Raw genomic sequence first — 26,063 nt, forward strand, 5'->3', positions numbered from 1 at the left:
GGCAGAAACAACAAGTCAAGTACAACGATTCATAATGAGTGTCAGGACTAGCATATTGGCAAGGAATACTTCATAAATGTGTTCCCATACCAGGGGGAGCTTATCTTCCAGTTTTGCTGTTCTTTTTCTCTGCTTAAGGAAGAGATGAGCTGTGTACACCAGCAGTCAGCCTGCTCACAGCTCCTGGCCTGGGCACAAGCTTCACAGCGGACTGACACCCACGCTAACCCCCTCCCTATCATTTTCCCTCTCTCTCACTCTTTGCCGGTAGATATTTTTAGATTTCACGGGTTAAAGCTTGTCTCTTCTCGGCACTTCTACACACAGGACCTGCACATACACACATGCTGTAGATAGTACAACTCGGGCACAGGAGTTGGCCTGCAGAGTACCTTGTTCTGCATCAAGGAATAAATTCCAGTTTCTTACAAAAAAAATAGCGTCCTTCGAGAAGATGCACGATGAGCAGAGCCAGACAGAATTTTATCGCTTACAAGTTTGACTAGGAGATTTCAACAAAAAGAAAAAGGGGCAACAGCAACTTCCTCTTTTCTCAGATTTCCTTCCAGTGTGCAAGATCTTGCTTTCTTTCAACACTTGCTGTAAGACTGCTTCTCATGCCGTCCGCCATAAATGCAGCGGTGGCTCAGCAGACAGCTGCTGGGTCAGTTCCCAGCACTACCAGCACTACAACTGAAGGTTCAGGGGGAGGCACAGGAGGGATTTATTCTGCCATTCTAAGTCGCAACCAGAACATTATCAAAGTAAAGGAAAAGACCTATGAAGAGCTTCACAAGAAGTGCCTGGAGGAAAACATTCTCTATGAGGATCCTGATTTCCCACCTAATGAGACTTCCCTCTTCTACAGCCAGAAAGTCCCCATCAAGTTTGAATGGAAAAGACCACGCGTAAGTATCACATTTGCTGAGTGCCTTCTGCTTTCCGTAAGTAGAATGTGTGTTTTTTTGAAAAAGGGGCAGAAGAGGAGGGAAGGGAATAAGCTGCCAGTGTATTTCACTAGTGCTCTCCTAGAGATAGCTGGCTAGGCTGTAGAAGCTTTGAAAGTGTACATAATGACTAAAATGTGACAACAATTAAAAAAAGAAATGGAAGAAAGTACGTAGAAATAGAAATATGGAATTCTATTTTATTCTTCCATGACTTGCTAGGAATTTTCTCATTTGAAACTCACCAAAAGAACTTCTCCCCCTTGTTCTGCAACATGTCACTGGGTTTTCAACACTACCTTATTTATAGCTTTTATTTAATATTCTGCTGGTTTTGTACTCTGAGAAAATAAAAGAACAGGTTATGCTCTGAAAGATGCTTTTACTCAGTTCTTAGTTCTTTCCATTATTTAACTGAGTCATGAAGGTTGGTTATCTCCTTATCCGTTTGCCAAGAGTATGGGTGTTGCAATCACTATGAGGACAGATTCCTGCATACAAATCCTCTTTCTCTTTTTTTCTATCTGGTGGCCATTCTCCAGCTAGCCACCACCCTTCCTGGGGGAAGGAAAGAATAATTCGTAAGTTCCCAACTAATTCCCCATCCTACCACAGGGCAATCTTTCCTTTCTCCCTATCATTACTGCTGGGCAGCTGCTGCCCTCCAGCAAGTGAGCCCTAGGGCATCCCCTCACCCCTGCCTTACAACGGGGATGTGGTTCTAGGGAGCTACTCTGGCTCCCTCAGAGTACCTCTTCAATGCAGAAATCTGTGCTTCAGTAATAAAGTTAATGGCAGTAGATAAAACTAGCTAGAGGAAAATAAGTAAATAGCAGAAGACCAAGTGCTTTAGAGTGTAGCTGTTACACAACAGCAACAAACAACATCATGGAGGAGCAACAGGACTCCCTCTGTGGTGCCCTGTGCGTGCACGTGCTGTCACATGGCAGAGGGCAGCCCACTCCTTCATCGTCATCATCACAGCTGCATCAGCTCCTGGAAATATGTGTGAATGAGCTAAATGTGGCAGCAAGCCAGTCATCTGAAAGGGATGGGATTTCCTGTATTTCTACAGAGAGAAAAGTGGTAAAGAAGTATAGAGGATACGTGCCAGCATCATGGGCTAAACAAACTGCAATTATGCATGTGAAAAGGCATCAGAACATCAGAAAGACAGGGTACAGCATCACTACTGCCTGATGTAAATGAGCAGCTTCCTTTTGGAAAGGTTCGGACTTCAGGGTCTCTATCCCAAAGATATCTCTTTGGGCCACTCATTAATAATGGAGTTTGGGAGCTCTCAACTATTCACATAGCTACAACATGCCCAAGGCTATGTAAGACTCAAAATACAACTTAAATACCAAAAATAAAGCTATCTTTGTCCTTCCAGCACAAGCATTCAGGCACCTGGTGTGTCCATGGTGCCAGTCATAGGTTAGAGCAGATGCAGGAGCTCTGGAGAGCACAAGGCTGGGCCTGCATGCTACAGGACAAAGCCACAGGTGGCTGCCCTGCCTGGGGCACATTAGGCCTTGCTAGTGAAAATGCCCATGCTTTCTGTTGCGGAAATGTTTGTTTTTAAGCCACACTGTGATTCAGGTCATTGCTGTACCCAGTAGGTCCTCAAAGAGGGAAGGAGTTGCACATGGTGCTTGCTTCTTTTATAACAGACCCACACATGACAGCAAAAGGAGACTGCTCATGTGACCTGATGCAAGAGACCTGTGTGCACTGATTCTGATCTCAGATTGACTCAAATCTTTGCTTCACCAGACTTTGAAACCATAGGATATGTATCACTTTATAGCAGGACTTGTCTGATAGTATTACACACAGGAATAGACATGACAACCATATTACAAAACACACTAGAGTTAAACAAATATGAAGCAGTAACACAGTAGTAATGACCACTTTTTTAAGAGTATAAAACAATTGGTGAAGCACCAAATATAAAGAATTAACTGCATGGGCCATGTTTATAACGTTGAAAAGATATGGACAACTTCTGTTCTTATTAAATTGCGATGTCATTTTTTTTGGCAAAGAAAGTGGCTAGTGTGTAAACTATAGTCTTATAAAGTGGTAATTTCAAATCAGTTTGAAATTCACATTGAATTAAATCAAATTTGAGAATGTATTCTAGAAGAAAACAAAATAGCAGAAGAAGTCCTGAGAGAGTCTCGTAATACTGGCTTTGTTCTAGATCGTTTCTCTGTAGTGTACAGTATACGTCATTTACCCCCAGAAACAGTGAATAAACAAATGGTCCACATGCCATAGGATCTTGTTTAAAACAGAATGCTGGGAAAGAAGCCATATGATCCTGACAGCCTCTGGCTTTCTGAGTAGCCTTAGCCATGCCATGCCACACATTTGTATCTAAGCTCTTTCCTCCCGGCCCAAGAGGTTGATGTAGAATATATGCATGAAAGAGTGATGCTGGTACTAAGTGAGCAGTATTTGCTATGACACCAATCCATGTGGGATCACTAAATGCAAGTTTTTCCAGAAGTCTTTTTCAAGGAATCAGAAAGTCAGTCTGAAGGGCACACGTCTGCCATTCCCAAATGCCATAACCAAGCACTGGTAGCAGTGACAATCCTCAGCTGAACAGCATGTATGAGCTGATATCTCAGCATGGTGTACCAACACTGCTGTTGCTTCTTCTCCTAGGGCAGGATCATGCAGCAGGGACGAGACCCTCAGAGCTACCGCTTGCTCTTCTGCATCTGGTCCCAGTGGCAGTGAGAGCACAGGGAGTGCCATCATCAAAAGGGCGGCTGTCATGCAGGGCATCTGTGAAGCTTGCAGCTGGGGCGGTGAGGAGGCCCATGTAATTGTATATGGTGACAGCCATGCTGCAATGTGAACCCACCCTCATAAAATGCAGCTCAGGCTAAAGCCAAGCACCAGCTGATCCGCTCTCACCCTGCTGCCAGCATGGCCAGAGCAGGCCTCAACGCCGCACCTGGCCCAACTGCTGAGGTGCACAGCAGGGCTTACGAGCCCAGTGTGCTGGCAAGGGCCTCTGAAACAGTCTTTCTAATGCTACATTAATTAGGTCACAGGGAGGCATGGGTTCCCTGTTGTAAGATGAGATCCCTAATAGCTCCTAGTTAAATGCCCTGCATCACGCAGTAACAAGCAAGGTCCAGACCGCAGGGGGCCAATGAGGAAGCAGGAGCCTACAGACCCTCTTAGACCAATAAGATATTTCCTTTGCTCGATAGGATTGTTTTAGGGAATTTACTTAGAATGCCAGCAGTTTGTAAAGGAATAAATGCTTTTTGCAGCAACAGTATAGGATGACTGCACAGCTTTTCTTGACAGAGAAGAAAAGCTAATAAAAATGCAGCAAAGGTCAGGTGCCATTTTCAGTCACAGGCTGCCTTGGTGTTTTCCAACTGATGCACAAGTACTCTCTGTCCAGGAAGAAGCATATACACTATGGATGGGTTTTTCTTGGATTCTGTCTCTGGTGCTGTAACAGTCACTCCGGCTCTTTGTAACGAAACTGCAGCCAAAACTGCATCAATGGACAAAAAAGGTCTGTTGGACAGTATCAAGGCAGTCTGAGGCACTCCAGTCAGAGGAGACACCTTCTGGGTGATACTTTGCATCAGCAAAGTGCAGCCTATCAGCATTTAGCATTTGTGAACACTTGAGCAAAATCTAACTACCTTCACCTAAAAGACAGCATGCTGGATTCCAGGTCTGGTTACTGCAGTGGGAGCAGGGTCAGGCTGAAAACACATCTCGCCATTAGGCGAAGGAAGAAACAAAATACCCAAACCCAGTATCTCACACCTAGTTTTCAAGAGAACACCAAGGCAATGCAAGGAAGGATGTTTTCACAAAAGCTAGTGGGTGAAGAAAAGCATGAAGGTATCTCAAACAGCTATCTTGATAGAATCGGACCTCAGGACAGCTGACTGAGGCCTGAAATAATGGGACTATCCCTCCATTCCCTTCCTCAGGGAGAATAAGGCAATTGCTCTGGGAAGCCAGAAGCAGGTCTCTTTTTGGCTCAATGACTAATCCAAACAGTTCTATCAAAACAACCCTGCTGATTACTGCAATGGAACAAAAAGTGAGTTTAAGCCAAGTGAAACTATGTGACCTGAAATCTGAGTATGGGAAAATCCAGGGCTACCCTGATTACATTGTAAAATGCTTCAAGCCACAGAGTTAGCATCAGCTGCCTGTATTGCCAATTGTTCCACTCACATAAGGAATTTTCAGGAGTTTTCTCTTTCTCCTTCCCACTCCAGCCCTGTGATCTTCCAGCCAACTGGGTTCTTGGACTATGTCTTCTTCCCCATTTGTAGCTGCTCAGGAAATTGGTCCTCAGTTTGCAATGTCCTTCTTTTCTTACCCTCACAAGGGATGGTAAAAAAATTACATCTTCCTTTTCTTCCCAACACAAGTATTTGAGTGTGAGGGGCGAGATAGGATAAAGCAGATACCTTTTGTTTTAATCTTCCTCCTGAAGGACAGTTGATACCTAATTCTTCCTTTGGCTTTCCCATACCCTGTGGGATTCTTTGTCCCATTTGGGAACCAAAGATGCAATGAATGTGGAGAAGGTTCTGTGCAAACACTGTAATAGTCCTATCTCCCTTAACTGATACTTCCTACATAGTCCATCCCTCACTACAGCAATACCTTAACTTACGCCAGTACAGCATCTCGTGCCCATTCTGTCCTTACTGATAAACTTAATATATTGTCTCAAGTGGAGGACAGAAGAGCTTCCTGTCCTCAGAAACAGATGATATCTGTATTACATTTCTCAGTTCAGCACTGGCAATTAAATACTGCAATGTGAGGGAAAGAATAAAATCTCTTAGCCAATATTTGGTTATTCCTGAGAATAAAATATCTGACCCTGGACAGGTTTCAGGGAGTATTACTGGAGTTCATTCCTGCTTAAATGCACACTTCAGCTCTATTTATGTATACACCAGCATACTAGTTGTTGCAAGTTGGATTCCTGAAACGTGGAGTCAGTATTAAAGAATTGAAACTAATTCTCAGACACTCTTTTCATCTGCTTGCTCTCCTCCAATAATATTTTTCACTGTATGGAAAAATATTTTCCCCTGATTTCCTCATTTTAACATTTGTGCAGTCTGTACAGGAATAGTTTCCCTCCTGCTGTCTCTGCACTGCCCAAAGCCTTGGACATCCACTAACATATTGTTAGCAGAGATCTGCAGCTGAAAACTCAGCAGGAGATTCTGATATCCGCAAACTGCCTCACACACACACAAAAAAAAAGTCTTTAAACAGCTTTTGTTTCTGTGAAACCCAGGCATCTCAATGTATGCTTTCATGCTCATCTGTCTTTTTATATTTTACAGGAAATTTGTGAGAATCCACGATTTATTATCGGTGGAGCCAACAGAACAGATATCTGCCAAGGAGAGTTAGGTATGAAATTGTTACATCCACCCCGCACATTTTAAACTTGCATCATAGTTTAGCTCTCAATTTTTCATTTGCTTCCAAGGAGATGTTTTAAATTCTCTCAGTATGCCACTACACATCTATTGATTCCTTCTCTATAGCAAATGGATGACATCTGCCTACTACCAGTCTAGGGAAGAGCTTTGAGCAAACAACACTTTGCTTTTTCATGAGTGTTACAAAGCACCATTTGGCAAGACTTGGCCTATCTCTCAGGGATAGAGAATGAACAAAATAAGTTAAGGTGATGATAAAAGACAAAGAAAAGGAGTTCTGTGAGAGAAAAATCTGACCAGTTACTGTTGTATTTTTTTCAGATAGTTAGTCTTGTAATTTTCAAACAGGAAATTCTGGAGGCCTTCAGCCAAGTGTGCCTTGTACTGAAGGACAATCTCTGTATTGAAGAATCTAAGCTCAGATGCTCAAAGTTGCTTTGATATATAAAGCTGCTACTTAGGTATAAGTGACAACTCTGCAGCTGTCAGCCACGTGGCACTCACCTGCACTGCTTTGTAAAGACATTTCCCACTCAGTTTTTCCAGGCCTTCCATGGTTTTATTGCTTCTCCTGTGACAGGTGTGTGCCTAGCCAGTGGTTCCAATGAGTGTTTCCACAGCATCAATAAATAAGAGGTGCTCAAGTACCATAGAACACAACAAGAAGAGCCCTTCACTGAAAGGCCACGGCATCTCTCTATTGAGAATTAACATTTCACCTGGCAGTACCTTAGCTTTCCCCTTTGATTCTAGCTGCTCTCTCCCCTCATTTTGCCTGCTGCTTCTGCTTGCTTACAGGCGATTGCTGGTTCCTGGCTGCCATTGCTTGCCTGACACTGAATAAAAAACTGCTCTGCAGAGTCATACCTCACGACCAGTCCTTTATACAGAACTATGCTGGCATCTTTCACTTCCAGGTGAGTCCCTTCATCTAGCATTAAGGAGATGTAATTATATTCACCCAACAGTAAGCTCATCTCTTGGCACACTGTTCCCTTCCCTTCCCTTCCTTCACCCTGTGAAAGCATGAGCAACAGCAGGAAGGGAAGAAGGATTGAATTCCTTCGCCCCAAACTCCTCCAGCAAGGCAATCACAGAAGTTAATTAGAGAGCATTAACCCACTCATGAAGCATTTGCAGATGCATGGCCTGTGCGTGACGGATAGCAACAGGTGCTCAGTCTTGCCTTCCTGCTCCGCTGCAGTACTACAGCCAGCACAGAGATACTGGTGGTTGGCAAGAGCATCTATTTTTAGGGCCACAAGCAGCTGGTCTCTGTCAAAAATAAGTCACTGAAGAACTGATTTTTCAGAAGAGATTGACTGCTGTCCATCTTCTGCATAGTTCTCTAAAGACACCTCCCTTAAGATGGATGCATTGCCCAGGTTAATTCAGCATGGCTGCCTCCCTTCCCATGACATCGCTTTTTGGCACATTATGAAGCAGGACACAGCTCTCCACCTTGTCCAAAATTCAGGTGGCTGGAGGAACACCAGGTAAATCTGAAGGAATGTAGACTCCCTGCATCTGATCACAGTGTAAGCCAGAGCAAGGCTTCTTGCACAGCTGCATTTGCACATCCACCCCATCCCAGTAACCTCACACTGTGTGCAGGAATTGTTATTTACAACTTCAACTGTAATCTAGCTCTGAAGGGAGAGCTGGAAATGCCTGAAATGAAGAAAAGGGAAGAAGAAACAGAAGGCCAGCAGCAAGGCACAGTGTGCAGTGCCATGGTGGAACAGTGGTGGAACAGTCACATGCAAAGAGTCAACTTGCTCAGAATCTCCCAGGCATGCTCCTGGGACTGTTAGACCTCAGAAACATCTAACCACCCCCAACCAGGACCTGCAGTTTTTGCCAGCATAAGTCTGGCTGCCATGGCTCAGCTCTACCTTGTGAAACAGAAAAGGGGGAAGTTCTAGCAGCTGCAGAACAGTTCAGTGTTTCTCCTTCCTCAGCTCAGCTTTCCAGCCAGGCTCCTCGTTCCCTGTGCAGAGTGAACCCAGATGTTTTTTCTGTTTGCCTTCATTCAGTTTTGGCGCTATGGAGACTGGGTGGATGTCATCATTGATGACTGCCTACCCACGTACAACAACCAGCTGGTCTTCACCAAGTCCTCCCAGCGCAATGAGTTCTGGAGTGCTCTCCTGGAAAAGGCCTATGCAAAGTAAGTCAGCCTGCTGCACCATGCCATTCTCTCTTTGGTTGTGGGGGTGTTACAAACTGCTTTGTACATAACTTGTCATATGCACTTTAGCTCTGCACATATCAGTGCCTTTTTCCATAGGTTCTAATTGGGCATGACGTAAAGCATATTTTCTAGGGTTTTTGTTGTTGTTGTTGTTACTCATTCAGACGTCTATACTTGATTCTCAGCATCTCTTTTTTTTTTTTTTTTTTTTTCCCCCCTATTTCCAAGACTCCATGGGTCCTATGAAGCTTTGAAAGGAGGCAACACCACAGAGGCCATGGAGGACTTCACTGGAGGGGTCACAGAGTTCTATGAGATAAAGGATGCTCCTAAAGATATCTATAAAATCATGAAACATGCCATTGCCAGAGGATCCCTCATGGCCAGCTCCATTGATGTGAGTCCATGTGAACTTTGCAGATGAGCCATAGGAAAGAGCAGAAATCTCCATCTACAGTACAATATATGCCAACTTTTGCAATAGCTTGGTTTAGTCCACATAAGCAAACATTCATTTGCAGGAGATAGGGCACTCTCCTCTAGACACTTTCTGTTAGAGAACAGCAAGCACCAAAAGGGAAATAGAAGCAGAAGAGGGAGGCGGGAGCAAGGAAGGGATCTGATCGGTAAAACCAGCACCCTGCTCTCAGTGCCCTTGCCTCAAGTAAGTTGAGGTTAGTAGAGAGGTGCAACAATTCTGTTAAGATACAAATCTTCATGTCAAAGATGTTAATAGTATGCGAATGTCCAGGAAATTAACCCATTTGATTCCCAGCGTAGCCTTAGATTATCTTAATTTACTGTGGTTAATTTAAAAGTGAAAGTAAGAAAACACTAGTTTCAATAACATCTGTGAAGCTGCAGTAAAAGCAGGAGAACAACTGGTGATACCAATCACTATAGAAAACTATGGACTATCTAGCATGTAATGAGGAAGTAGAGAAGTTATCTAGGCTATTTTTCACCACTTATTTTTCTTGTAAGTTTCTTTTCTATCTCTGTCTCCTATTTCTGCACAATTTTTTTCTTCCATTCTCCACCAGGATAACCTAGGCTTTTCCTATGGAGCAGCTCCTCGAAGCAACATTGGAGAACTGGTTGCTCGAATGGTGAAGAATCTAGAAAACGCACAGATGACTCACTCCACTGTGGACTACCAGGGGACAGATGAAAGGCCAGCCTGGGTTTGTACATCTCCATAGAATAGTAGAATTGCTCAGATTGGAAAAGACCTTAAAGATCATCAAGTCCAATCACAACCTAACCATACTTCTCTAACTCTAACAACCCACCACTAAATCACTAATCCAGAAGCAATTGATTTCACAGCACTTTTGTTTACAGCCAGAACATATCACCTACATTTCTGAATTCTTCTTTTACTTCACTTAATTATCCCATCGCTAAAGATCTGTTCTTCTGAATGCTATTTGATGTTCACGTTAAAGGACTTCAGTCCTTTCGAACACAGAAATAAAAACCATAAAACTTTCAAACTTAAATCTTCCAAACCTGTAGATGGACACATTGCTGTCCCTTTCTCTCTTTACCAGGTAGTTGCCATACCTTACTTTTTAGGGAGCTGTGTTTCAGTGGAAGAAATTAATTCTCATTCTTTACAGAGGAGAAAAAAAACAAAACGCCAACCCACCACCAAAAAAGCATATTGTATCATCTAAAACATTTCATTGTGCAAACTCTCTCCTGCAGGAGAAGTAGCCAGTTTGTAGGAGAAGTAGCCAATTTTTCCTCTTGTGACATCCCTATTTAGTCTTTCCTGAATGACAGAAACGGTGTAACCGTTTCGGAAAGCCCAGTATGGCTGCCTTTTGTGAGCATGACTTTCCAAATCACCCGTGTTTTTGGGGGGAACTTCCCTCAGTTGCTGATATTACTGATGAATTACTAACAGAAGGTTACATAACTCTTTCTGTAGTTGCTCCTGCTTTACTATTGGTTGTTACACTTTGAGCCATCACCAGAAAAGTTTGCAACTCTTAATGGAAAGAAGCAGGCAGTGCAGACTACAGAAGCACTCTAGAGAAGTGGGCCAGGGCACTCACAGCAATATTCTTAAGTAGAAGAGAGAAAAAGAGGTTCTACTAAATAATGAAGGCAATGTGAGGAGAAAATAAGAAGAAAAAAAAAGAAAATAGATAGGAGGCTATAGGCAGAAAAAGTATGGAAACTGGAGTAAGATAAAAGAAACAAGAGCAGAAGGGAAATAATGGAAAATAATTATGACAGCCAGGAAATACTTGGACGAGATTCCTCCCTGTGCAAGCTGAGAATGTAGCTGTGTGACCTTATTAATTCTCCATTTCCATGACTGACTTTCTCATGTCCTCAGATGCGTCAAAAACAGGTGGAAGAGTTACCAGCAGGGCCTTGCAGTCATTTCGCAGTGGCAAACATAACGAGGGAGAAGTTTCACATGTGGTCCACCTGCACTTAGTGTAACCTTCCTTTCCCACCGTTCTCCATGATTTCTTCTATAAGCGCAGCAGACTGTATAAGCCTGACATCTTACTCCCAGTTCTTCAACTTTCAGATAAATAAAAGTGCATAGTAAGCGCTGCTTATCAAGATAGCAAGTTATAAATTTATATCTGCTGGAGAAAGCTATGCATTTCCTGTGAGTCAGGTGAAAAACATTATAGTCTCAGGGATTATGGAATAAAATCTCCAAATCTATAGGAAATGCATTTTTAAAATAGTAGGAACAGTGTATGAAATTGGGTTATACGATTGCAGCAGTGCATAAGGAAAGTATTCTCATAGGTGTTGAGCTGCTCTTGTGTTTCCAGTTTTACCTGCAATAGCCTTACTGAGCCATACAATAGTATGCTATCCTAGAAATGGCTGAACAGTTCTATTAATAGAAAAATTAATTATTTTGATTAAGCATGCTATATACTAGCGTGTTCTGAATGCAAACAGCAGCTAACTACAGAAAGAGAAAAAGTAAATGAAAAAATGTCTTTTACAATGAATATTACTAGTATTTTGCTCCTTTAATTCATTCTTCACTCCTTTCTAATCAATGATATTCTCTGGATGCTAAGCTTGGTCACCTTGATAGAAGATGAGAACAAGATTAAAAAAAATAATAATAATAATAAAAAAAACTGTTTCCCAAACAGTGTCATTCTCTCTCCTGCCTCAGAGCTGCTGGCTGAGCTTCATGTGCCTTTTCCATATTTTTATCCTGTTTATAACAGACCATAATGCCAATGCAGTATGAAACCCGGATGTCTTGTGGGCTGGTCAAAGGTCATGCATACTCTGTCACAGCTGTGGAAGAAGTAAGTACAGACTTTTGCCTCCTACTGTGGGGTCCTTTGGTCTAGACTGGCCCAGTATCATGCATATCAGTAGAGCTGGGTACAGAGGGACGAAGAGGAAAAAGAAAAAAAAAAAAAAGGAGACAAATTATGAAATAAAGGAAAGAAATTTTGTTTTTAAATGAAGTACAGCTTTGTGGAGAAACCAGTCAGTCCGAGGTTTGGCTTTCTGGGTGAATGGATGTTCCTCCGTGATCTGCATGGGCAAAGGTGGCCACAGCTGGTCACCTCTTGGTCTTACAGCCTTCCTGCTCTCACTCAAGGCAGGGCAGACTGGGTGATGGCCCTGGAGAGCACTGTCACTTGGGGAGCTGATATCAGTGATGAGATGGACGGAACATTTCTTTTCTAAGCCCACTTCTCACAAATTCAGTTGATTCTTGTTGCTTTTTCTTCTAATTAGACAACATTTAAAGGGGAAAAGATACGTCTGGTAAGGCTGAGAAACCCCTGGGGACAGGTGGAATGGAATGGACCTTGGAGTGATAAGTAAGTAAAAAGTGTCTAGGAGCTTCATTTAATTTGGGGAAAAACATAAATTGCAGCTTTATTTGCCTTTTGCAGCTTGTGGATGGCCCTAACATTTAACAATGAGGTATCAGGTTTTACTAAAATATAGTTCAGTAGCTACTCCATCGGTGACAGTCTGCAAGCACTTCTGTCTTTAAGCTAAACAAAACTAAGCATTTATTTTGATTTCTGGGAGCTTCTAGTAGGAAGTCTGAAGGGAAGGCAGAGCAGGGGAACTTCTTCTCCATTTGAATGTGTGGAGATGGAAACATTGAGAACAAATAGTTGCAGAAATCACAAAGGAAGATTTTTTATGAATGTAGAACAGCAGTGCTTGACTCTTCACTATGAGGCTGACAGAAGAAAACAGAAATATAAGTGAAAATTGGGTATTGCAAAATGTAATGTGGCTTGTTTACTCTTTTGCAGATCAGAAGAGTGGAATTTCATTGATGAAGCAGAGAAAATCCGCCTGCAACACAAGATTTTGGAAGATGGGGAGTTCTGGTGAATTATCAGTCAAAAAATTGTGCTTCTATAGGAGATATGCAACTATAACAAAAATGAGTCACACTACATGACTTAAACATGCTAAAACAATGACATCAATCCCTATTCCTTTTCATATTCCCCAACAAGCCTTGCTCTACTCTTGCCATCACCCCCCTGCCAGGGTATATTGAGTCCCACAGTCCATCTAATTATCCCATACTCTCTATCTGCCTTCCTATGAACTGTCCCCTCACTCCAGTTTCCCCTATTTTGGAGCTGTACCTGTGTTAATTGACCAACAGGCTAAATTGGTTAGGAAACTGGAGCTCCCACTGCAAACTTTTACTAGAAGAAGCAGTAATATGGGTCACTCTCCACCACCTCTTCAGGAACAACATACCTTTCAGAGAACTACCAACCATGCAAATTCAGCTTCCCTTCAATTCTTCCAGGATATCATTTGAAGATTTCATGAGGCATTTCACAAAACTTGAGATCTGTAACCTCACACCTGATACTCTGGAAGCTGATAAACTTCAGACCTGGACTGTGTCAGTCAACGAAGGACGGTGGGTTAGAGGCTGCTCAGCTGGAGGGTGCCGCAATTATCCAGGTGAGCAACGAGTCTTAAGAGATACCACCTCTCTGATGGGGGCTATACTACATCCCATAGGATAAACCACACTACAGCCTGATCAATGCTCAGCCACAGGAAACCTTTGATTCCTCAATGGATGACTCACATGCTTTTCTATCTGGGTATCTTCTGTCACTATGATTGTGACAGTACTTCATAAGCCCAGAAAGCAAACCTGGCAAAGATCAGTTGTTGTTCGAATACTTTGCATTGCAGGTAAGAGATTATCAGTTTCACTCTATCAGCTAGATTTAACTTTGGAAATTCTCTGATAAGTTCTGCCAGGTTTAGGTTCTCTGGAAGTTTATCAAATGCCAATTCTTCACTTTAAATCCTTCACTGTACAGTTGTTAGAACTATATAAACTCCCAAACACATTAATATATATATTCTATATAAAAAAATAAAAGCCCAGCTTTATCCTTTCCCTCAGGAACTACAGACAGGGAATAGTAAAAGTTCTCTTTGGCCAGAAGTATTGTTAGAAAACTGAAGATTTATATGTTTGGTTTTGGTTGTTGGTGGCATTTCACAGATACGTTTTGGACCAATCCCCAGTATCGCTTGAAGCTCCTGGAGGAAGATGACGATCCTGAAGATGAAGAGGTTATCTGCAGCTTCCTAGTAGCACTGATGCAGAAAAACAGGAGGAAAGAACGCAAGCTGGGAGCCAACCTCTACACCATTGGCTTTGCCATCTATGAGGTACCAGCTCTAGACTTAGTTCTTAGTGCCAGGTTCCCAAATCCTGACAGTATGTGTTTACCAAAGGAGTAATTGAACTGTTCATCTTGACTACATGAATTGCAGTTTCTCCTTTGCAAGGAAACGTGGAAGAGAGGAAAAAAAGTTCAAAGCTTTATAACCATTTAGCCCATAGTAACCTCAGGGTTTATCCCATCTATAAGCAACACGCTTATAAGGTTTTGTAGTGATTTAATGTCAGATTTTAGCATATTCTTTCCCATATAGACTTCTCCTTACTTCCTTAATCCATGCTGAAACTAAACATCTAATTGGCAGAATCATGTAGAAAGGGAAACAGCCAAGACACAAAAGTAGCGATCAACCACTTTCTCTCTAGTGACTTTCAGACAGAAGTCAATTTGCTCAGTCCTTCGCAGAAAAATATTTGGTTCAAATCTCAATGCATCCTGTGTAGGTCACAAGAAATCTGGAAAGGAAGGGGAACATTTCTTAGAAAATTTATATAAACTGGGGTAATTTAATGACTAGCTGCAACCCAGAAGTCTATGTGAAATCCCTTCTGTATGATTTATAAGCAAATTAACTCACCTAGAACTTCTGTTTCTTCTCTTTGTTACTCCCTAAGGTACCCAAAGAGGTATGAGCTGAATGGGGACAGACTGACAACTTGGTGTATGCTCACAGCTAGTGTCACTGTTGCTCCTGTCTGTAAGTCAGTGGGAAACTGTCCGTTCAAGTTTGTTTCCAGGGATGTTACAGATGTGAAACTGCTAACTTCCATGCTTTGAGTGTTCAGTAACATTTTCTGAGTCATTTTAAATTCTTTCTCACTCATACCCTGTTTTCACTTGTACTCACTCATTCTTTTCTACTCTGTATGTGAACTGGCCACGGCTTTCATTGTCCCATAGTGAGCCTGGGTTACAGGAAGAAGCGTCAGCTAACACTTAGATAGCACACCCCACAAAGAAGACCCTGAAAGCACTTCTGTTGCCTCCTGCAAAAATGCCAGCAACTTATATCCTGCAGCCCTAGAGTTTGCTTCATAGCGTCAGATTTTTTTTTTTTTTGTAAACAAATGGTATTTTCAGCCATTGAAGGAAACATACTAGAAGTGCACAGACTGAATTTTTCTGAGCCTGCCAATAGCTGAATCATTGGTACCATAAGTTTGCAAGTGAGTTCACATGAAGGCTTTCACTGGAAAACATAAAGATGACCATCTGAATGTTGTGTTTGGAAACCTATTTTACCAGCAGTTATTTCTGGAGAAAGCAACTGCAAGCACTTGTTCTTAGCCCACAATCCTTGACTTATTTTTCATATTTAATGAATGCAGCACGTCTTTAGTAGATACAGAATTCATATTTTTCCAGGTAAGTTACCTCTGAAAACACCTTCACCTTACTGTGCAGTACATAGGAGCATGTATATACCATTCCTTGCCACACAATCATCAAAGAAAGTAATTGAACTTTGGTTACATGCCATTAGCATCCCACAAAACAGATAAAATCATGGACGCAGCAGAACAGCCAGCCAGCAGTCTCCATGTGGGATGTTGGGCAGCTCTCAGAAACCAACTAAACCCAGCTTGCAGCAGCTTATAAAGATGACAGACTCTGTAACTGGTAACAGCTAGCAGACCCCATCAAGTCCCTGCTTGCTAAGCTGCTGCTGCTTCATTTGTGTTTTCTGTCCCACATGCTGCCTGCATGACAAGCCACCTGGGGAACAGGTAAAACTTCCTTGAAGATCAGCTGACTCCATTGTTCTGCAGATGCATGGCACTAAGCACCACTTGCAAAAGGATTTTTTCCTCTACAATGCTTCCAAAGCTAGAAGTAAGACCTATATAAATATGCGAGAAATCTCTGAGCGCTTCCGGCTGCCTCCCAGCGAGTATGTTATCATCCCGTCCACATACGAACCCCACCAGGAGGGAGAATTCATCCTGAGGGTTTTCTCAGAGAAAAGAAGTCTTTCAGAGTAAGTTGCAGATCTTTCATCTGTCTCTAAAGGGGGAACTGACCTCACTACTCTGTTATAGCCGTGTTCCCTGTTTGCAACACCCTACTCTTAATTTTCTTAATCCCATTAGAAACTCCAAAACGCAAATATCCCCAAGGTTACCTTATAGCCTAACAAAAACCTGTTCTGAATTTTCTTTGAAGATGCTGGAGACTACTGGCAGGATATCCTTTGTGAACATACTTTCTGCCAGTTTCATAATGAAAATGAACAAGTTTGTTATTTAATGCTATATGCTACTGCTATATGCCATATGGAAGTTTTTGCCAGATAGATCATTGAGAGACATATAATTTTGGTCATGAACAAAATACAGAAATAGGTGTTATTTCTTTTCCATTCCCCTCTGTAAGTAGCTTCCCTGAGCTAAAACTGCAGCTAGTATCATTTTGCTTAGGCCAAAAAACTTCTGGTTTGCTCTCAGCTGTCAAGTTTCAGTGATGCCATAAGATGCTATAAGAGAAATAAACCAGGCAGTAGTGTTCTTGGAAGCAGTATTTGAGATGCTCGGATCAAATTCAGGAAAACTACATCCAGAGTCTGAACTGTAATGCCTGGATGCCAGCCCACATCACTGCCTGCTTACAAACCACATACAGAAATAAACAATGTTGGAAACAGACACCTTCCTGATTTATTTACTTTCTGCTTTCTTCTAGGGAGGTTGAAAACATGATTGAGGCAGATCGCCCATCGGTGAGTGTCGTTCTGTCCTCTTTTGTGTGGGAACAGAGGGGAGGAGTGTCACATGTGGGGAAATACATAGCAGGAAACCATTTGCAGCCACATGACAGCTTTTTTTAACAAATTCTCACATTTTCTCATCAAGATAGTCACTTAGCTTTATATAGGCTGTTTTCTGATTTGAACAGACCAGAATCTTTTGCCAGATTTGAAATTTGTTTTTGGCATAAAGAAACTTCATGCTAAGCATTGCCTTTGCCTCCATCAGTTGAGAGTATTCATGCTCTTGTTGAGGCCTAGCTCCATCCTTTGGTACGTTTGTTGTTTGTGGCAACTTATCTGGCAACTCATCTAATTAAGAAAAACAGTGCCTTATTTTGAAGTATGAACTTTCTAAAATGGGATTCTAATGGTACTGTGATTCAAACTAGCACCAATGACAAACTAACTCTTCAGCCTGGGGTTTTACACATCTGTATGGGAATAAACTGGAGCATACAATACACTCAGTCTTGAAAAAAAACAGAAAGCTCTTGCATGGAATTGAGCTGCATCAAACCTTGTTCAAAAGCCTTCCCCTCTCATTTGCTGTCATGATAACAAAATTTCTGACTAGATCTGATGGGATTTAGTTGCCACTCCAAAAAGCATGGACATGTGGGCGCAGAAGTCCAGTTGACACTGCACTGATCAGTTCGGAAAAATAAAATGAGTAGTCAGGGATAACAGATTTTATTCAAGCAGGCAAAGCCCCAGATGAGATGGACCGCTGTTTTGATGCAATTTCAACATACAGTTTCTTCATGGCTGCATTTTTCCCTCTTTTTTTTTTTTTTTTTTTGAGATTTGAAATCTATATGAATATATAAAATTGAAGGAAAAAAAAGTGTGACTATAGGAACGGGAAAAACAAATGTGAGAAAGTAAAAGAGAAAAAAATGAAACATTACTATTTAATAATGTGATCTGTTACAATCCATAATTCTTCTTAAAAACACTTCTTTTTTTTTTTCCTATTTTGTTTCTGTTTTTACAGAAGAAGAAAAAGGGCAAGGTGGGTACCTGTGCAACATGTTGAGTCTCAAAAGGCAAGATCCATGTGCAACACATGCAGCAGGAGTTGCTTGCTACCATTAGTGATTTCACTGCTTCTGGAAGCTGATCTAGTTAATGAAGAACACTGGATAAGACACCATTTTCAGGCAGCAATGATTTTGTCTGCCTACACACAAATCTAACGAAGTTCAGCTATAGCATCAGGTATTTCTCAAGGGGGTGGCAAAAGCATCAACCTTTCGGTGTTGTGAGCTGGATTCTGTAAGTTTCTCAAGTATCCTGCCTGCCTGACGCTCCATAGGCATCCTGACACCTTTCCCAGTGAAAAGCTTCCCTCCTCCAGACACACGCCCTCCATTGCCCAATGCAGCTACTCCTCCTTCCTGCAGTTTCTGCTCACCAGAGTCCAGGATCGCTCTTTTGAGTCTATGCAATACATTTAGCAAACAAAAAAACCCATACTCTGAGGTTACAAGGAAAATTATTGGCCAGCAGAAGGGTACAAGAAGGCTCACAAGGGAGAGATTTTGAAGAGGAGAGTGGTTGACTCCAATTTGGATTCCTCTTTTGTATTTACCCAAAGTAGTCCACAAAAGTTCATAAATCAGACCACCGCATAAAAGAGCAAACTGTTTCTTACAAGGACCTTGAAAATGTAACCAGACACTGTAATCTCGTGACTGGTCAATTGCAATTATTGCTCCAGGATAACACACTCACATCTGGTAGCAGCTTTCTTTGCTTTAAATATACTAAAACAGAACAACTACATGTGTCTCCCTACAGTTGAATGCCTCAGCAATTAATAAAGAACTAACACATGCCTCATGTAATTAACAAGCTCCTACACAAGCTCTGCAGATTTCTTTGTTAGCATGAGGAGAGTACTAACCTGAGAAATTCCTCTTTTCTTTTTTGCATTCCCAGATCTGGCTGCACGTGCTTTGCCACAGAATGGATGTCCTCAGATACTTTCCCTAACACTATTTCTTGTGTAATTTCTACTTCTCTTTTGCACTCTTTCTTTTTCTTCTAGCCTATCATCTTTGTTTCTGACAGAGCAAACAGCAATAAGGAGCTGACAACAGACGAAGATGCTGGCAAAGATGGCGAAAAAGCCCACGTAGATGAGAAAAAGGTTCTGCAGCAACTGGCAAGGCGGGGGATAGAGCTCGGTTGGGCCAACATGAAAGGGCAGCTGGAGAGAGCACAGGAACAGGACAAAGGAGTGTCCTTAGATACTGAATAGTTTCAGACTTGAGGCTTGCTCTCTGCATGTGTCTGAGAAAGATGGAAATGCTAACATTGAGGCTATCTAATGCAGTATTTGTCTCCAGAACAGGGCCTCCCACACTACAAAATGCTCTAAAGCCCCTAAGCTCCTCCAAACAGTTCGTAGGCTACAGGGTAGCTATGGATCATGCTTTCCTCTTCTGCTCCATGTTTCTCCTTTGCAATGTTTTGAAATTAAAAAAAAAAATAATCAGAATGTAAAGATCCATTGGTGAAAGGAATCATTTAGGTTTGTTTCAAGAGTCATGAGAACAATGAGAGGAAGGTAACAATGCAGCAGGTTCAACAAGGAGTGCTTTTAATGAAAGAAAGGGGAGAGGACTGTGAGGATGACTTGTTCCTCTGAAGAGTTCCACTATCACTAAGAGGCTTATTTGCATGAAGGGGGTGAACCATCCAGATCTCTTCATTTTCCTGCAAAGCTGACGTTGCATGTGTTCTTTGCTTGTATCTTTCCAGCGTTCTTCAGCAAAAGCTCGTGAGAAGAGTGAAGAGGAAACACAGTTCAGGAATATTTTCCGACAGATTGCAGGGGATGTGAGTACACGACCAATCCCTACCTCTGCAAAGCAGCTAAGCCACAACGACACCTAATCCAACTTCTTCACAGATTCAAAACATGGAAAATTTAAGCTTCCTTTCACTAAATTTCCTTTGGGAGTTGAAGTTAAGCAAAATCAAATGGGAATCCAATTAAGCATGCAGCTATGCCCATTCGCATATGCAACTTATCTTCACTGTGTACAAAGGAGCTTTATTTAAATTCAGACTCTTACTTCTGTCACTACTACATGAATCTATGAATGCCTTCTTAATCAGTTTTGCGTAGTATGTATAAGTGTTGTATAATTATACATATGTATTCAGACACGTTTTCATGTTGAACTAAAGAAATCAGAAGAAACAGATCAAAAAATTGCATAAATCAAGAGGCTACAGAAGGGTTACAGAGATTTTTACATTTTGCTCATACTGTGGCCTGGAATTACTGCCTGTTCTCCCAAATGTTGTTTAATAAATACTGTATGATCACTTTAGATCTGCTTCATACTGAAGGCTGTGGCCTCAAGAAAGGTTATACAAAGATAGAAAGCTCTTTCTTTTGGATCACATGCCATGATAAAAAGTGACCAGAGAGCATATCCACCCATAATGTGATTTTCATAATAAGGAATGTTGTAACTGACTGTATTGTCCCCATGTTTCCCACCAGGACATGGAGATCAATGCCGAAGAACTCAGGAATGTTCTCAACAATGTTGTAAAAAAACGTGAGTTTGAATGTGCTTTTCAGTAACTCCAGGTAAAGGCAGCTGTGAAATAACGTACCCCTCCACCCCTGAGTTGCATTCCCAAAATTATCTGTGAATTTGAAATGATAAATTTTCTATTTTCACTTCTACAGACTTTAGCTAGAAAACTTTTCATAAAGATGTTCTCTATGAGTGATCACGTACTGATAATACAGAAATGAGCAAAAGCTCATTGGAAGCACCACACAGGTTAATACACCATTTCTAGCAGAATGCAAAGTCCTTTCAATCAAGTCCTAATGGAGGGGAGGACCTTTCTCCCCATTTAGCAAACTTCAGCCTACAAAACCTGGGCTTGCTTAGTTAACTAGAAATTAATTTAGAGTTTTCTAAAGGTTTTTATTATATATAACAGGTCAAAACTCATCTATGATTTACGAGCAATAATGTTACTTAGAGCCTTTACAGATATTTTTTCTCACTCATTTCTCACGGGATGAATTAAGTTGGTTTGGCTTGTACTTTGAGTAGAGTCCCACCTAAGAAGAAGACGCGAGTGCTGACTTGCATGATATTTTATACCATTTATTTCAGATAAGGACCTAAAGACAGAAGGATTTGAACTGGAATCCTGCCGCAGCATGATTGCTTTGATGGATGTATCCTTTGCCAGTGAAAGAGGAGTGCCCGATAACATGCTGTTCCACCTGAGTTTTACTCCCCCCAGCCACACGCACACAAAATATTTTTAGTAAGCTGGAAAGCAGACCAGCATGTTACAGGCCATTGTCAGATAGCTCAGCATTCCAGTTTGGCACACATTAACTGCAGTCATATCAACACAGATGAAAATGTCTCAAAACACAGAACTATGGAATAAGTATGATACCATTCCTTTATGCCATCTCAACAGATCTGCAGTTCTTGCCAACAAATTCAGTCTCTCTCTCTTTTCTTTACATTTTCAACACATCACACATTCCACCGCATGCTTAGCATTCAGAGCATACAGCGATTGTCTCAGAGCAAGTACAATAAAAAACACTTCCTACCTGAGTAGGAAAACATACGTTTCCATATGCTTCCACAACATATGATTTTGAGAGAACATAAGCACATTTAAACCAAACCAGACCAACCTTATAATTACAGCCTAGAACCATAATGTCTGGAGGCTGAACATAGTTCTGTAGATTGTTTTAGTCAACATTTTGCTTGGTTCTCAATTCAGTTTAACAATGCAGAAAAAGCTTCACTCCAGGATAAAGCTCAGTTGTCTTAAACAATTTTGGGCGAACTTCACCAGCTGGGGCACTTGGAAAAAGCCACTAAAACACTCTGCTTTATGTACTTCATAACAGCTCCAGGAGCAAGTCTCCTGCCTGTATTAGTAGTTTGCTACAACACAAGGAAATTATGCTTCACAATCCTGAAACAAAAGAACACTCTTAATAACCAAAGCGTTCACAAACACTTTACTGCACCATTCAGACCATTCTCAGCTGTGAGGAAATCCTGAGCTGGGTTTCACACTCACCCCCCTCACTGGTAGCCACAGAGTTAATTAGTTTTCCATTTAAGTATTGTTTTTTTTTACCTGAATGCTTGCATCGCAGACAGACGGCTCAGGGAAGATCAACTTTGATGAGTTCCGACACCTCTGGGACAAGATCAAAAGCTGGCAGGTAGGGCTGCTCTTCACAGCCCCACAGTGCAAAAGCTTGCGCAGGGAAACCAGTCCTCCCTATGCACCCTGCAACTAAATAAAGCTCAGAAAATTGCAAACTGGGTTTTAAGACGAAAACTACTATCTTCCTTCACCCTTTTCTTAGCCTAAGCAAATATCTAGAGCTACAGCGTTCATGTAAGGAGATCACCCTGAGAATGGGGGAGGCACGCAAGATGGAGGAGGAAGATGGGAACTAGAACCAGGCATTGCAAATAGCTTAATTAGGGCAATTAATAGAGAGGATTAACAGCGTAAACACAAGTCAAATGAGGAGGGTCTCCAGAGGGAGAGCTTTTTTTTCCTCACAGCACAGATCTAACTTACGTGTCAGGAGTGAGGGAAGCTGTGTGTGAACAGCACAGACTGCTGAGCAGCAGCTACAATCATATAAGGCAAATGGCAAAGCCTCCAGGTGCTGGAGGGTGGCACCCACATCAGCGGGTGTGCCCTAGAAAAGTATAAGCTTTAATTTCTGCTGTGTACTTCTTTCTTTCTCCAGAAAATCTTCAAGCATTATGATGCAGACCATTCAGGAACCATTAACAGCTATGAGATGCGCAATGCAGTCAAAGATGCAGGTACTTCCCCTGGTGTCCAATGCCCAGCAGCCAAATAAGCCTTATTTTTGGTTGATGTATCACAGGGTGAGGTCAGGAATACAGCACAGCCTTTTAAAGAGGGGCCCTAGAGAAATTTTTAATATTTTTTTTTTCCCCCAAACAGAGGTTCTCAAATATTCAGACCGCAAGGCTTGTGTGTCTCACCAACTAAGCAGATCTTTGAACTTTCTCAGTGAATAATGCGTGGCAACTCAGTCTCGCAAATGATCAAAATCAGACAAGTACCAAGTCAGCACTCACACTTGCCCAGTTTTACCCTTTTACTTTGATCAGATTTTGTGTAATGTTTGTGTAACTGCACTAAGAGCACACAGGAGGTGCATCAGGGAACCCAGCTGTGTGCAGATGAACATTTAATCATGCAGTCACCCACCGAATTTACCCATTTGCTCTCATTTAAGCTGTGGATTCTTTATTTTTGTATAAGTAACAATCAAACGCACTTCTGGTCCCCCTGCAGGGTTTCGGCTGAACAACCAGCTCTATGACATCATCACAATGCGCTACGCTGATAAGAACATGAACATCGACTTTGACAGCTTCATCTGCTGCTTCGTGAGACTGGATGCTATGTTCAGTGAGTGGCTGCCCTCATTTTACAGCCTTGTCCCCTTCCCTGCCCACAAACACGCTGTGATACTTAAAGGAGAGTTTATTATACATAGCACTATTGCCTATGTATAGTTTTAATAGTTTGAGATATGTGCTAAAATATGACAGTCTTCCCGTACAAAGACAAAAGATAATAAGCCATTACATACTTCCTCGTATTAGCTAAGAAAAAGCATAGCGGAAATACTTGCTGACCAAAAAGTAAGCATCTGCACAAGTTTGCAAAACACAGTGGTAATACAATTTGGTTTGCTGTATGGGATCGTCTTTACACTTTGCTTGCACAGTAACTTAATTTATCCCACATATTTTTCTTTCATTGATTTAGGGGCGTTCCACGCCTTTGATAAAGATGGAGATGGAATCATAAAGCTCAACGTCCTGGAGGTAAACTGCTTTATATCAGTATTTCTAACGCAACACCCCAGCACTACATTATAGTTGTGTTATTCATTGTGTGCACATCCTCAAGGGATGCTATGGGAGGTAGTATGAAATTGTCATTCTTTTGGGAAGCATCTGCAAAATATTTTGCTACCAATTCATTCCCAGCACTGTCTCATGCATTCAAGTTGGCCTGATCTTTAATTCCTTCTCTTCCTTAGTGGCTGCAGCTCACCATGTATGCCTAACACCAGAGCCTTCCTCAAGGACCTGCTCCAGATTGCTGTTTTAAGTAATGAACGCCATCCATCCCCAATTACAAATGAGCATTTTGCAAGATGCGTGCTTTGCTCACTGAGATAAAATGTGCGTGAAAGAATAAAGAGACAGCCATGTTCCTGCAAGCAAACCAGTGCTCAGTTCCTGTACCTACTTCTGTAGTATCTCCAGGACACTTTCCTTTCAGCAGCGAGGATTAATTTATTGCTGACTGCATTTAGGTTTTTCTGCATGTTAAAGACATGGAGCACACACTGTTACTCTGTTTACACTGACAACTGGAAGTGTCATCCCTCAAGTCAGTACGGATCAGGCAAAATGGGGGCTGGATCTCAACTGGGGAAGTCAGAGGTATCTTCTACCATCTTGTAATTAGTCATTAACTCTGTTCTGAAGTTGGTACTACTATTTCAGCCTCTTTGTACTGTTGACTATTTCGATGAGATTACGCTAATTACATTAATATTATGAGTCATGATTGCGTATGTCATCACAGCTGTAGCTCTGCAGGTTGGTTCTCTGCTCTGCTGGAGAAGCGGGTGCCAGGCACAGCAGGCTGCAGCATCTGGGTACAGCTTGGTCTGGTGCCTCAGTAGAAACAGCAAAACTAAGTGATTTGCTCTCATTTTTAGTATTCCCATGCTGCCATACTTACACATACGATGGTTTTAGAGTGTTGGTTTATGTTATTTTGTTTTTTAATTGTAACTTCATTCTCTGTAACATTGAGAAAATAGTTTTCCACTTTCAAGGAAGCCATTCAAGAAAGAAAATCTCTTATACGTAATGTATATATAAACTATACCTGTGCAAATATATATTAACTATATATGCACACTTTTTTTTTTTTGTCTTCAGGGTCCTATTTTGTTGACTAACAGTTTCTGAGTTCTGTCTTAATCTCAGAATTGCCCAGATCCCAGTGCAGGCAGAGCCCTTTCCCTCATACTGGTTACCATGGAGCTGCTCAGCTTTGCTGTAGATTAGTGCAAAACATATCATACCACAGCTACTACTTCTACATTTAGAAGTATAGTATTAGCTTTTATTATTGTATAGCCTTCTCAGTTCCCAGGCAAGTACTTTGGGGATTGTTCTACTAGTGCACACACCAAGGCTGGCCTGAAATTTCTCCTCTCTATGCTGCTTTCCCATCAGTGATGTGAGGAACCTCTAAAAGATGTGTGCACCTGTTCTCCCATTTGATAATTAAACAAGGTGAGGTACAGAAATAAATACTGAATAATATCAGGAATTATTTATTTTAAGAGGGGTTGCATGTGGTCACAAGGCAAGAAAGGATGACTAACCTCTTAGTTCCCCAGAGCTTAAAAGCAGCAGCAGAAAGCAATTTGCTACTGTAAAGCAAAATTGCAAAAACAGATCTTGGCATCTACCCACCATTATTCTGATAAGTAGTACATTTAACTGAGGGATCACTAAGAAACGGATAAACCTTTTGACTATAGAGTTCTTAATGTTGTCTTGCACTGTAACTTACTCTGAAAGAGTAATAAAATCATAGTTTATGTCTTGATTAGTTATTCTTCTTTAAATTCAGCTTTTGTTTTAACCCAAATGAGTCTCTATGATGACTGGAACACTAGGAGCCCTGGGTTCCAGCCATATGCTATCTCCACTAAGCTGTCCATACAATAACATGGCAGATACTCTTGGTTGGGGGTCTTCACAGAAAAATGAACACTATCAGTTAAAAGATCAGGATTTTTTGACTGGCAATCAAAACTGGCCCTTAACCTTCTGATGAGTGAACAACCAATAGCTCTAGAGAACTTTCCTTTTCAACGAGCCATGAAGC

The 26,063-nt window shown here is 41.6% G+C and overlaps 1 protein-coding gene across 2 annotated transcripts; it reads left to right on the forward strand.

The window, feature by feature from the left end:
- Nucleotides 590-25,788, forward strand: CAPN3 (calpain 3). Of its 2 annotated transcripts, XM_021403512.1 has the most exons (24): nucleotides 590-908; nucleotides 6,317-6,386; nucleotides 7,217-7,335; nucleotides 8,455-8,588; nucleotides 8,841-9,009; nucleotides 9,656-9,796; nucleotides 11,834-11,917; nucleotides 12,360-12,445; nucleotides 12,896-12,973; nucleotides 13,411-13,571; nucleotides 14,131-14,300; nucleotides 14,929-14,940; nucleotides 16,084-16,292; nucleotides 16,994-17,030; nucleotides 18,055-18,072; nucleotides 19,111-19,212; nucleotides 19,827-19,904; nucleotides 20,581-20,638; nucleotides 21,215-21,279; nucleotides 22,237-22,305; nucleotides 22,849-22,927; nucleotides 23,430-23,546; nucleotides 23,910-23,968; nucleotides 24,187-25,788. In XM_021403512.1, the coding sequence occupies exons 1-24, from the start codon at nucleotides 618-620 to the stop codon at nucleotides 24,211-24,213; spliced, it is 2,433 nt and encodes an 810-aa protein (XP_021259187.1). In that variant the 5' UTR covers nucleotides 590-617; the 3' UTR covers nucleotides 24,214-25,788. The 2 variants fall into 2 exon arrangements, with proteins under 2 accessions (XP_021259187.1, XP_021259186.1); XM_021403511.1 differs by lacking the exon at nucleotides 19,111-19,212.

This window comes from Numida meleagris, chromosome 6 (genome assembly GCF_002078875.1).
Source record: "Numida meleagris isolate 19003 breed g44 Domestic line chromosome 6, NumMel1.0, whole genome shotgun sequence".
Lineage (NCBI taxonomy): Eukaryota > Metazoa > Chordata > Aves > Galliformes > Numididae > Numida > Numida meleagris.

Coding starts and splice junctions, on each gene's coding strand:
- CAPN3 (XM_021403512.1), top strand. CDS start 618: ATGCCGTCCGCCATAAATGCAGCGGTGGCTCAGCAGACAGCTGCTGGG. Junction 9,010..9,655: donor TCATGGCCAGCTCCATTGAT/GTGAGTCCATGT, acceptor ATTCTCCACCAG/GATAACCTAGGCTTTTCCTA. Junction 16,293..16,993: donor GAGAAAAGAAGTCTTTCAGA/GTAAGTTGCAGA, acceptor GCTTTCTTCTAG/GGAGGTTGAAAACATGATTG.